Below are 13899 nucleotides of genomic sequence, written 5' to 3'. Positions count from 1 at the left end.
AAATACCCGAACGTTTTCAGTTTTTTCTCGAATTTAATAAAAAATGTGCAAGTTTTGTTCTTGACGCGTTTCAGGGATGATTTATATAATATTTTTACACAATATGTGAAAATTTCATGTAGTTCTGTGAGTTGGGTCACGAAACTGCACAAAAAAGCTCCTTGGCCCGCAGCCTATATCTTTTCCTCTAAACCCAATTCTCCTGCCTTTCCCCATAACCCCTGACACCCGAACTAATCAAGAATCTATATCTCTGCCTTAAAAATATCCACTGACGGCCTTCACACTCTTCTGTGGCAAAGAATTCCACAGATTCACCACCCTCTGACTACAGAAATTCCTCCTCATCTCCTTCCTAAAAGAACTTCCTTTAATTCTGAGGCTATGTCCTGGACTCTCCCACTAGTGGAAACATCCTCTCCACATCCACACTATCCAGGTCTTTCACTATTCTGTACGTTTCAATGTCCCCCCTCATTCTTCTAAACTTCAGCGAGTACAACCCGAGTCCGCCAAACGCTCACTGTTTCTACATTTAGTCATCAGCTGTTTCTGAGCAATTTGAGATTCTAACATTTAATCATGGCTGATCTATCTTTCCCTCTGAACTGCATTCTCCTGCCTTCTCCCCATATCCCCTGACACCCGAACTAATCATGAATCTGTCAATCTCCGCTTTAAGAATGGGGAATATACGGGTTGTTTTGTAGAATTATCGTATGTTTACAGACTGTTCTGGGGAATAACGGCATGTTTACAGGCTGTCTTGGAGAACCAGTAGCCTGGAATATACAGACCCACCATTTCATTCACCTAGTAAAATGGCTTTGGTACTTACTCCCCAGATATTTTAATTTCCCTTTACATTAATTTCAGCCATCTCACCATTTTTTAATTGAATTATATGTATGTGTTCAGTTTTACCACTGAGCTTTGATCCTTACCTAATACTACCAGTTGAATGTGGCTTAATGAGCTGCAGACTAGGGTCTCTAAGAAGGATATTCCATTAAAGAGGCTATTTGGTTTGTTGGACCTGAAAGTTGTGCTACTTGATTGTACAACGGTGACTGGACCCGGTGCAAGATGGCACGGCCGGGTCCAGTCGCCGTCGTGGTAGCTCCGCGGAGACTGTGCGTATTTTTAACTTGTATGTTCACTTAAAATTTATTTCTAAGTACTAACACACTTGCACTAACAACGTTCGACCGGAAAATTCTCTTAAGACTAAACTTTACTGTAACCAAAGACTGTTTAAACACTGTACTCACCGATCCAGCGTGGCCGGCAGAGATCATAAGATCGCACCGCGGCAACAGCAATGGGAGCGCGGCTCTGAGAAAAAGTCGGAGAAAACATCGAGGTGGGGGGGTGGGGGGGGGATTTGGAATAGGCTGAGCACCCAAGCCTTCCGTCCACATCTGCCCAGCATCCTTCTGGCGAACGTCCAGTCCCTGGAGAACAAGCTGGATGACCTCAGGGCGAGGATCAGATTCCAGCAGAGACTGCAACATCTTCTGTCTGACCGAGACACGAGTCTGCTGGTGATCTGCCCAACCGAGTCCTTCACTGTTTTCCGTGCGGATGCAGTCTACCAGGTTCTGCACACCGCTCTCTCTCACCTCGACAGCCAGAAGGGGGGCCATGTGAGGATGCTGTTCATTGACTTCAGTTCAGCTTTCAATACGATAGTCCCCACCAGACTTGCTGAGAAGCTGCTGAAACTGGGGCTTAACACTCCCGTGTGCCTGGGTCCTGGACTTTCTCACCGCCAGGCCCCAGGTGGACAAGATGGGGAGACATACATCCAAGCCCCTCACCCTGAACACAGGATCCCCCCAGGGCTACGTCCTTAGCCCTCTACTGTACTCCCTGTACACACATGACTGTGTGGCCAGGTTCAGCTCCAACTCTATAATCAAGTTTGCTGATGACACTGTGGTGATGGGCCTGATCTCCGATAACGATGAGAAGGCCTGATCTGGCACTCTGGTGTCAGGACAACAGCCTCCTCTTGAATGTCACAAAAACTAAGGAGATGAATGTGGACTTTGGAAGGGCTCAACATCCGAGGACGTACACGCCACTGGAGATAAATGGGACTACTGTGGACAGGGTGAGCAGCTTTAAATACCAGGGAGTCCACATCACAGAGGATCTGACATGGATAACACACATTGCCGCACTGGTGAGTAAGGCAAGGCAGCGCCTTTACCACCTCAGACAGCTGAGGAAATTCAGAGTCTCTCTGAGGACCCTTCAGTGCTTCTACGCTGGGGCTGTAGAAAGCATCTTGTCCGGCAACATCACAATCTGGTTTGGGAATTGCTCTGCCCAGGACAGGAAGGCTCTGCAGAGAGTAGTCCATTCGGCCGAACGCACTATGGGAACTACACTTGCCCCCCTGCAAGACCTATACACCAGGAGGTGCAGTTCCAAAGCCAGCAACATTATAGGGGACCACTACCACCCCAGCAACGGACTGTTCTAGCTGCTGCGGTCAGGCAAATGCCTCCGCTGTCACGCTGTGAAAACTGTGAGGATGAGACGGAATTTCTTCCCACAGGCCATAGGACTGTAAACTCTAATCTTACCAGGGACTAATTTACTGTTGCGTTGTGTCTTTTTAAAACAATTCTTTTCTAACATATAAATACTGATTCTGTTCTATTCTGGTGTGTAGTTTTTGCACAATCTGCAGGCATTGCCACTTTCATTTCACTGTACATCTTATATGTGTATGTGACAAATAAAGTTGACTTGACTTACTTTGCCGAGACACTGACAGCAGCTGATTGTTACTCTGGACATTGTGTCACTGTTCTTCCTGCCTCATCAAGTCACCAGCACAGTCTGGATACTTATTAAACCAGAGCATGGGTTTGCTAGAATTAGGTGAGGAGATCATAGAGTCGTAGAGTGATACAGCCTGGAAACAGGACCTTCGGCCCAACTTGTCCACACCGGGATAGTCCCTGCCTCAACTATCTCCTCTGGCAGCTCGTTCATTCCTATTAAATCTTTTCCCCTTAACCTCAAACCGATGTCCTCTGGTCCTCGGTTCACCTGCTCTGGGCAAGGGGCTCTACCTGATCTATTCTTGTCATGATTTTATACACATGATGTAAGATCACCCCTTATCCTCTTGCGCTCCAAGGAATAGCGTCCCATCCTACTCAACCTCTCCCCATAGCTCAGACCCTCGGGTCCTGGCAACATCCTCGTAAATAGATAGATCAGCTTGCTAATTGAAGGCATGCAGGCACCTTCCACTGGGGAACAGCATGGACTTAATCAATCAATCTTATCACCCTTTGGCCTAATTTGTCTACACTGACCAAGGTATTTACCTGAACTAGTCCCATTTGCCTGTGTTTGGCCCATATCCCTGTAAATCTTTCCTGTCCCTCTACCTGTCTTTTAAATTTTGTAATTGTTCCCACTTCCACTTTCTCTGGCTAATAAACTAAACTAAAAATATCAAGAGAGCCACTAATGCTTTCGCTAATATTGCCACAGAATCATAGTTTTTCAGCAGGGCAAAATAAAATTATTAATGTCTATCACATATACCCAATGGTAACAAAAAACAGCATACAATGAAGTGCAGACATCTAAAATATACTTTTTCTCCAGTTTTTAGATAACAACAATATAAAGGACCTCAATATTCAGTGGGCTCGGGCACAGATTGGTATTGTGTCTCAAGAACCAGTGCTGTTTAACTGCAGCATTGCTGAGAATGTTGCCTATGGGGACAACAGCAGGATCGTATCCCAGGAAGAAATAGAGGCTGCAGCCAAAGCTGCTAACATACATTCTTTTATTGAAACTCTCCCTCAGGTATGTTACTGCACGGTTACACACAATAAACTCAGTAATAATATCTAAAAATAATTGAATGTCTCATCTTGCATAAAAGCAGGAAACGATTATACCAGAATTCTGTACAGCACTTGTTAGGCCACAATTTGTGAACTATGTGCAGTTCTGGTCAACATGGGCTGGTTCTCATTCTGGTCAACAAGATAAAGCTGCCACCTCACAATACTAGAGACTTGCATTCAATCCTAACCTCAAATGCCCTCTGTATGGAGATGGAGTTTGCATGTTTTCTCTGTGACTATGTGGGTTTTCTCCAGGTACTCCAGTTTCCTCCCAAATCCCCAAAACACGTGGGTTGGTTGGTTAATTGGCCACTGTAAAATTGTCCCTTGAGTGTAGGAAGTGAGCGAGAAAGCGGGTTAACACAGAACTAGTGTGAAGAGGTGATCGATGGTAGGGGTGGATTTGGTGGGCCAACATGCCTATTTCTTTGTTATATCTCTAAACTAAACTAAACAATAACACCAAAAGATGTGATAGCAGTGGGAGAGTGCAGAGATTTACAAGGATGTTGCCAGGATGTGGAAACTTAAATCATGGGAAAACAAAGTCATCTGAGGCGAGTGTTAATCAAGGTGCATGAATGTACCCCCGCACGAGGTCCACCTTGGAAAATATGGATGCTCCAGCAAGATGGGCATTGAAGTCCTGAATGTGCGGGACCGGATACCTGTCGGGGACGGTCGCATCGTTCAGGCGACGGTAATCCCCACATGGGCGCCAGCCCCCGTTCTTCTTAGGGACCATGTGGAGCAGCCTTCGGACGCTCTGCAACGTCTTCGGCAGACGGTGGGCAAGCTGGCGCCGGTGCCCACGTCTCGTCATGGGTCCTTCCATCCGCACGTTCCCTCTGCTCTGGAGAACTGCCAGTTTGTTTTTCTGCGCAGGGATGCACATCGGACACCTCTACAGCGGCCGTACGAAGGTCCCTTCCGGGTCTTGGAACATGGCTCGTCGACTTTCGTCCTGGACATTGGGGGTCGGCGTGAGACTGTTTCAGTTGCGCGGTTGAAGCCAGCACATATCGATATCGATCGGCCGGCGCTGGTGGCGCTGCCCCGAAAGCGAGGGCGGCCTCTGTCTAGGGTACCTCCTCCTCTGGCTACTTCGTCCCCCGCACTTGTGGACCAGGCGCCTGTTCCAGGGCTGAGCGTTGTGTGCACCCGGGCTGGCCGCCGTGTACGCCCTCCTGTCCATTTCGTACCTCGGGTACTTGGGGGGGGGTCCTGTGGCGGTCCCTGTGGGGTAGGCCACTCCTTGGATCATCCCCCTCGCCGATTGAGGGACAGGGGCATTGGTCTGCCACGGGGTTTCCTGACGACTCCCCAGGGGCGGAGATACGGGGTTTCCTGACGACTCCCCAGGGGCGGAGATAAGGGTGTCGTGTGTGTGTTCTCGTACTGCTACCATTAAAAAGCTTCTTTAGAATCCGCCTGGTGTCCGGTCCTTTCCTGACCTCGACCAGGCCACTACACGGCTTTGATAAGATCAACCTTCCTAATTACTGACCTCATTGCTATTTCCTTTAACAATGAGATCCAAAACTAAATATTCAAGTTAATTGGTAAAATGATTAGTTAGTTGAGCAGCAGTTTTCTTTCACCAAGAATGTGCTAGTCGTTTGAATTAATTCCCTGAAAAGCTTGTAGGGGTAAAAAACAGATTTAAGAAGTAACCGAATATGTAGCTTTCCAACCATCAAGGACTAACTTGCTTCCACCTGATTTCATTTTCAGATTCTATAACTTTGGGTGCTGGCAAAGGATTACATTAGCTATAAAAACGCAACCGCGCGTTGAGGGGATGGGACCCAATGGGTCCCCCTTGGTCTAGTTAGCTATAAAAACAGATTTTTATTGTGGTAGTCGGTAGCTTCTTCTACGAGGCTTACTGAGAAGGTAAACAAAATATTTGACGGATTGGGCTAATGATTTCCCCAATCCAAACATGTATTTCCTTGGGTTGAGCAAGTAATTATTTTAGTCATAGGCAGTGTGATACTGCCTGGAAATAGGCCCTTTGGCCCAACTTGCCCACACCAGCCAACATGTCCCAGCTACACTAGTCCACCTGCTTGCATTTGCCCTATATTCCTCCAAACCTGTCCTATCCATGTACCTGTCTAACTGTTTCTTCCTTTCGATTCCAAGCATTATAATTGAACAGGGAATGGAATGAATTCCTCTTAGTATGATGCATTGTGTAATACGTGTTACATCATCAGTATTTTCCTTCAATTGCACCGCAGTGTGCATTCTACATGCAATAATATTCATGATTACATAACAGTTTGCCAGTTCTGTGGTGCATTGCTCTTTGGAGTATTTCAGAGATCAAAAGTTGTCATAAATGTGTAAGAGTAAAGACCTTAAGTTATGAATACCTAAAATAACTAGACTGCAGTTCATTTGTTATTACTGAAGAAGTAAACAGGTAATTTAAAATATCATTTGTAAAATAGGTACCAGCAATATTTTACTCTGTTTATTTAGAAATATGAAACTTGTGTCGGAGACAAGGGCACCCAGCTATCTGGTGGGCAGAAACAGCGTGTGGCCATTGCCCGAGCATTAGTCCGAAATCCGAAAATCCTGCTCCTAGATGAAGCTACATCAGCACTGGATGCAGAAAGTGAAATGGCAAGTTTGTAGCTATTGGACGTGAAGTGCAATATTTTTGCAGGCAAAATAATTATAATTAGTCACAAGACAACTAAGAGATAAATGAAAAGGCACAAAACATTAGGAACTATGCATACCCATATTTCACAACATCCTCCAGCTGTGTACTGGGAATAGTAAAGATGAAAATATATTCCTAAGAGAGTTGCTGTAGAGGACAGTGAATGATGTAATGGCAAAATTAACAAGCAAGATTGATTTATGATAAATTATGGAGTTTTGAATTGTTAAAGTTTTTTATGACAAATATTTTATTATTTTCTATCACCTTACATTCTAAGATTGTTTCCCATTGGAGTGCATTGGCAGATATGGTGCCCAGTATCGCTCAAGTTTGAGTACATATTTGTGGAATTCCTGAACTTGCTGAAATTTAAACAGCTGTTTTTATCATCACTATCAACATTATTTATCATTTTTATCATCAGAAACTAGGCTATGATGTGCATTGCACACTTGACTCGATTCTAAACATCTAATTCCAAAGTGATTAATTTAAAGTCATATTTTAAGACTTAAATTAATTCTATCAATGTGAACTGTTCTCATGTTTGTTTTCACTTCATACATTTTCAACAGATTGTCCAAGAAGCACTGGACAAAGCAAGAGAGGGCCGTACCTGCATTGTGATAGCTCATCGTTTGTCTACCATCCAAAATGCCAACAAAATAGCTGTGTTTCATAATGGACAAATTGCAGAGGAAGGAACACACCAGCAACTTTTGGCTGAACAAGCTCTTTACTACAATCTAGTTAATGCACAAATGGGACGAAACTGAGTGGGGGAGAAATATCAATCACTGTATTCAATTTCATTTTTTTAATTTCAGTTTGATTTTGGTAAATGGCAATAAAGTTAGACCAGTGAAATAACAGTTTGTATATACAGCACCTTCAAAAATGTCATAAATTATTTTAATTAATTACATGTCCTGCCTTGGACAAATAACTGTCTCCAATTTTGATGGGGTGAAGATTGTGAAAATTGTATCATCTCTGACAAATCTCCGAGGCAGCTACTAGAATAAATGTAACCCCGCACTCCCAACCAAAGCGGAGCTATAGGATCTTTGCTCCCAACAGAGATGTACATATGAGGGGCTGAGTCCAACTACAACTGAAGCACAAGTTGTTAGGATAATCGGCCACTGTAAAGTAATCACAGTGTAGAACATGTGAGTGGTTGATGGAAATTTGAGGAAAATAGATAATGGGATTAGTGTAGGATTTTCGTCAATTGGGATCTACATGGACATGGTGGGCCAACTATTTCCATGCTGCTTCACTTTTTTCTTATCGGCTCTGAGTGCAGCTCTATCTAGAAACATATGTACTGGAACCATTCCTCATTATCGACAATTATAATTAAAATCAATGAGTAATTTAAACCAGCCGCAGCTGCCGACTCTCACCACCTCCCAGAGCGAAGCCACTGCAGCCACTGTCGCCGACCTTCACTGTCTTCAGAAAGCCACCGATGCTGCTGCCCGTATCTCTACTCCAGCTCCCCACAGCCTCCACCAGCGACTCCGCCGACCCTCGCCTCTCCACTGGCCACCAGCGTGCCAGATCTCACCAGAATTCCAGGCGCAGCACCAGGCACACAACCTCCACCATGCAGACAGCACATGGTCTGACTGCTGGGTACGAATGCACACCCCCCTCCTACAGGGAAGTCCCATGAGTAGTGATGACTCTGCTGGGTCCTAGTTCCCCCCTCTTCCTCCAAGGAAGACCCATCAGTAGTGATGACTCTGTTGGGTCCTAGTGCCTCCCTCCTCCTCCTCCTCCTCCAAGAAAGACCCATCAGTAGCGATGACTCTGTTGGGTCCTAGTGCCAGCCCCCCTCTGCCACCAGGGAAGACCCATCTGTAGTGATGACTCTGTTGGGTCCTAGTGCTCCCCCCCACCCTCCCTCCTACAGGGAAGATCCATCAGTAATGATGGGTCTTTCCCTTCCCCCTCTTTTAATCAGGTTAACCAACCCGACCACACACCCGCCAGTTAAAATTCCCCGCTCTATTATGGATCACAATTTCTATGAATTACGATATATAAAACTATGTAGGTTCACACAAAATGTTAATGCTAGTCTTCACAAAATATATGCAAACATTTTCAGAGATTTCAGGAAATTCCCGGCCCCCCTCCTTCAGCTCCCGGGCCCCCATTTGGACTCCGGGCCCAGGTACGATGTACCCCCTGCACCCCCTCCTCTTGGGCCCTGTGTATACGTACGCGTATACGCAAACAAAATACTGTGTATGGTATGTACCTTTGCTAGGTTCCTATAAATGGGCTCAACAAATTGATGTTATTTACAACTCCTTCATGACCCCAATGGGGGTCACGACCCCCAGGTTAAGAACCACTGGACTAGAAGGTAGTAAGTAGAATTAGGTAAGGAATGGATGATAGCTAGACGCAGACAATACACAACTATCTCCCCCTGAAGCCCAAAAAACAATCAAATCTGCTTAACCTTGCCCGCTGTCTCGAGGATATAAAGTGCTGGATGGCCCAGAACTTCCTCCAACTAAATGAGAGTAAGTCTGAGGTCATCCTTCTCAGCCCCTCGGATTCAATCAAAATGATAGCAGGCAGCCTTGGAAGCCTTACCCCACTACTCAAACCTCACGTCAAAAACCTTGGCGTGATATTTGACTCAGCACTGAAATTTGACAAACAAGTCAATGCCTTGGTAAAAGCTAGCTTCTTTCAGCTTCGGACGATAGCTAAAATAAAACAATTCCTCCACTTTGATGACCTCGAAAAGATAATCCACACATTTATCTCCTCCCGCCTAGATTACAGTATGCGGTAGGCGGCGCGACTCTCGTCTGCAGCGGCCTCTGCAGTCCGTCTGCGTTTTTATTATTTTATGTCTATGTTTTTATGTAGTTTTTGTTATTTTTGTTGGGGTACGTGTGGGGGGGTTGGGGGTAACTTTTAAATCTCTCCCTGCATGGGAGACCCGACCTTTTCTTTGTCGGGTCTCCGTTGTCGTTGGGGCTGCAACGAGGAGCGGCCTCCAACAGGAAGACCGGGGACTCTGGTGCCAACTACTCACCTCACCGTCGCGGAGCTGGCCAAGTCCAGAGCGGGTGGAGCTGTGGTGGACGCTGCTGCGACCCGACCCCCGGAGATTCGGTGGCTGCAACTGCGGGTTTGGCAGACGGCACCGGGAGCCCGCGGGTACCTGGAGGGAGACCGCTTTTCAGGGCTCCCGCAACGGCGACTTCTCCCGCCCGAGTTGCGGGGTTGAAGAGCTCCTGGAGCGGGGCCTTACAGCACCGCCCCGCGCGGCTTGGAATGGCGGCGGGTCTCTGCGAGCGCACGCCGGGGGCTCTAACACCAAGACCCGGTGTGCGACCTTGCATCACCCGGCGTGGCTTAAATGGCCACGGGACAATTCGCCATCGCCCGCCAGGGGCTTTGACTTTGACTCTGACATCGGGGGGGGGGGGGGGGGAGAGTGTAGTGGAGAGAAAAGTATTTTTGGCCTTCCATCACAGCAATGTGATGGATGTTTATGTAAAATATGTTGTGTCTTGGGTCTATTTGTTTGTAATGTATGGCTGCAGAAACGGCATTTCGTTTGGACCTCAAGGGGTCCAAATGACAATAAATTGAATTGTATTGTATTGTATTGTATTGTATTACTGCAACTCTCTTTACACTGGCATCAGCCAATCTTCCCTGTCCCGCCTGCAACTGGTCCAAAACGCCGCAGCGAGACTCCTGACGGGCACCTGAAAAAGGGACCACATCACCCCGATCCTGGCCTCTCTCCACTGGCTCCCTGTGCGGTTCCGTATACATTTCAAGACCCTCCTCTATGTCTACAAAGCCCTCAATGGGCTTGCCCCCTCCTACATTAAAAGTCTTCTCACCCACCACTCCACCTCCAGGTCCCTCAGATCGGCCGACTTGGGGTTGCTGAATATCTCGCGGTCTAGGCATAAGCTCAGGGGCGACCGCGCCTTTGCGGTTGCAGCTCCTAGACTGGAACAGCATCCCCCTTCTCATCAGAACTGCCCCCTCCATCGACTCCTTTAAGTCAAGACTAAAAACGTATCTATATTCCCAGGTCTGCACCCCCAACGCAGCCTTTTCCTACCCGTAGCCCCCACGGGAGACGTGGTCCTCCAACTCAAGCCGTTCAAGACTCAGCAGTGCGGCTGTTTTTAAATGGCGTCTTTGAGGTGAGATGCGGGCGCCAGCAGCCGTTATGGTCGCTGGCCAGCAGGAGGTGACAAAATTAGTGAGTTGGGGGGGGGGGGAGAAGGATTTTATTAAAAATGTGTACATAAACACGACAAAATTTAATCAGGAGTGGACACTTGGAATGAAAAGTGAAATCTCTACCAAAATGGAAAATATCAGGGCGTTTCAGGGTCGGGTGTTGGCGTAGCGACGAATCAAAGGCTGGCAGCCACAAGTCAGGCAGAAACACACACAGCCAGCCGGCAGCCACACAGTTTTATATATATACTAGACCAATGGCAGACCCGTTGGGTCTGCTCCCCCAACGCAGCCGTTCCCTACCTGTAGCCCCCATGGGAGACGAGGTCCTCGAAGTCGGGTCCGTTTCCCCCAACGTGCGATTGCGGTGGGGGGCGGGGCGGCATCACACACACCAAGCACCCCCACACACAGAGTTTTAAAAGTATAATCCCCAACGCAGCCGTTCCCTACCCGTAGCCCCCACGGGAGACGTGGTCGTCGAAGTAAAGCCGTTCCCGAAAGGCCGTTTTTAAATGGCGTCTCTTGAGGTTGAGATGCGGGCGCCAGCAGCCTTTATGGTCACTGGCCAGCAGAAGGCGACAACATGAGTGAGTGGGGGGGGGGGGGGGGGGGGGGGGGGGGGGGGGGGAGAAGGATTTGATTAAAAACGTGTACTTAAAGACGACGAAATGTAATGAGGAGCAGATACTTAGAAAGAAAAGCGAAATCTCTACCGAAATGGAAATGATGTCGGAGATTGAGCGTCTGGATTCGGCGTGGCAATGAATCAAAGGAAGAAATGCAGCCGGCAGATTCCGATTGGACATCTGCGAGCATCGGCCATTCCGATTGGACATCTGCGAGTATTGGGAACGAATCAAAAGGCAGAAAGGCAGCCAGACGGCAGGCACAGACTTTTAATAGTATATAGATAGATAGAAGTTAGATAGATGTATGTAGTTTGTTTGTTCATACTATTCTTATAACAAATGTAAAGCACTTTGGCCAACGAGAGTTTTTTAAATGTGCTATATAAATAAATGTGACTTGACTTGACTTGACTAGATGGAACCAGATAGAAAATGGTAGATAGGAAAGATAGAGCTGCAAGAAGAATTTAAGGCATGGGAAGATAGAAATGAAAAAGGAACCTGGGTAGACAAGTATGAGTGGGAAAAGAACATAAGGGGATTTGGCAACCTGAAACTGGTAAATTCCATGTTCAATCCAAGTGGAATACCAGGTTTTGTACTTCAAGTATGTGCTTCACTTCACTATGTCAGTGGAGAAGTCTGTGTGGGAACGAGAAGGTCGGATGAAATGACATGCAACCAGAAGCTCCAGGTGGATGTTGCAGGCGGAGCACAGATGTTCTGTAAAGCGATGTCTTGTCAACATTTGGTCCCGCCAAAGTAGAGGAAGCCACATCGCGAGCACCAAATGCAGAAGACAAGAATGGAGGCGGTGCGCGTTAACTTCTGCCTCACCAGGAAATGTGGTTTGGGACCCTGGATTGTTGTGGGGGACAAGTGTCAAGTAAGGAGAACAGACGAGGAAATCGCAGAAAAGATCCCTGCTGAAAGCAGAAGAGAGGGTGGTGCAACTAGCAAAAGATGAATGTACAAGCATGCTGTTTTCCTGAACTGAAACATTTTGCACTGTATCAAGGAGTATAGTTCCACACTCCCTTGTGTGCTCATGTTGACACACTTGTAATATACGAATGCAGCTCCCACAGACAGCAACATAATCTCTCACCTCTCACTGTTTCTACTGCCTGCATACAAACCCCTCATCCGCAAGACCAAACCTGCAATAAGGACGGTCAAAATATAGCCCGAGGACGCCACCCTACAACTCCAGGACTACTTTGATCACACCGACTGGGACCTGTTTGCACAACAGGCTACCAGTGGTACAGAGGTAGACTTGGAGGAGTACACATCCACTGTGCTCTCCTACATCAACTGCTGTGACTGTCACAGTGGACAAGCAAATAAAGATGTTCCCAAACCGGAAACCCTGGATGAACAAGGAGGTTCAGGATCTGCTAAGGGCACGCAACAATGCCTTTAAATCCAGGGACACTTCTGCCCACAGTGCTGCCAGGTTGAACCTGAACAAAGGTATAAAAAAGGCCAAAGACATCCACAGGCAAAGGGTAGAACAACACTTCAATACCGCGGACACCAGAAGCATGTGGCAGGGTGTCAGGGACATCACTGACTACAAGGACAGCCCCGCCTGCCCTCACGGTGATATCGCACTGGCCAACGAACTAAACACCTTCTTTGCCCGCTTCGAAACTGGCAACACCACCAGCAGTGGAATAACCCCGGCCATGGCGGAGGGACAGGCCTTAACACTGAGCACTCAGGAGGTACAGTGCGCCCTGCGTAGGATCAATCCACGCAAGGCTGCAGGCCCGGATGGAGTCCAGGGAAGGGTACTGAAGGACTGTGCTGTACAGCTGGCGGAGGTATTCACGAGAATCTTTAATCTGTCTCTATCTCTGGAAACGGTCCCCAAGTGCCTGAAAACAGCTACCATAGTGCTGGTGCCGAAAAAGTCTAAAGTCACCAACCTGAACGACTACCGCCCGGTTGCCCTAACTCCAATCCCAATGAAGTGTTTCGAAAGGCTGGTCCTCTCCCACATCAAATCCAGCATCCCTGCCTCACTGGACTCTCATCAATTTGCATACAGGGCAAATAAATCGACAGAGGATGCCATCTCTCTGGCTCTTCACACTGTCCTGACTCACCTGGATAGACAGGGCACGTACGTGAGGATGCTCTTCATTGACTATAGCTCTGCATTCAATACGGTCACCCCCACCAAGCTCACCACCAAACTCCACCAGCTAGGCCTCAGCTCGCCGATATGCGATTGGATCCTGAACTTTCTGACGGAGCGACCGCAGGCAGTGAGACTGGGCCCGCACCTGTCCTCCACTATCACCCTGAGCACCGGCACACCACAGGGCTGTGTACTAAGCCCCATGCTCTACTCCCTCTTCACTCACGACTGTGTTCCTGCATTCGACACCAACACCATCGTGAAGTTTGCAGACGACACAACAGTGATTGGGCTGATCACCGACGG

General features: G+C 47.5%; 1 protein-coding gene across 1 annotated transcript in view; it reads left to right on the top strand.

Moving 5' to 3' along the window:
- Window positions 1–7442, top strand: part of LOC116985242 (ATP-dependent translocase ABCB1-like) — a 172758-nt gene extending 165316 nt beyond the window's left edge. Inside the window, exons 25-27 of the mRNA XM_033039890.1 lie at window positions 3637–3843; window positions 6378–6524; window positions 7146–7442. Coding sequence (XP_032895781.1) covers window positions 3637–3843; window positions 6378–6524; window positions 7146–7346 — 555 coding nt within the window. The 3' untranslated portion in view covers window positions 7347–7442. The remainder of the gene's footprint in view (window positions 1–3636; window positions 3844–6377; window positions 6525–7145) is intronic.
- Window positions 7443–13899: the final 6457 nt, after the last annotated feature.

This window comes from Amblyraja radiata, chromosome 2 (genome assembly GCF_010909765.2).
Source record: "Amblyraja radiata isolate CabotCenter1 chromosome 2, sAmbRad1.1.pri, whole genome shotgun sequence".
Classification (NCBI taxonomy): Eukaryota; Metazoa; Chordata; class Chondrichthyes; order Rajiformes; family Rajidae; genus Amblyraja; species Amblyraja radiata.
The sequence above is the reverse complement of the archived record's forward strand: the minus strand, read 5'-3'. Positions and strand labels throughout refer to the sequence as shown.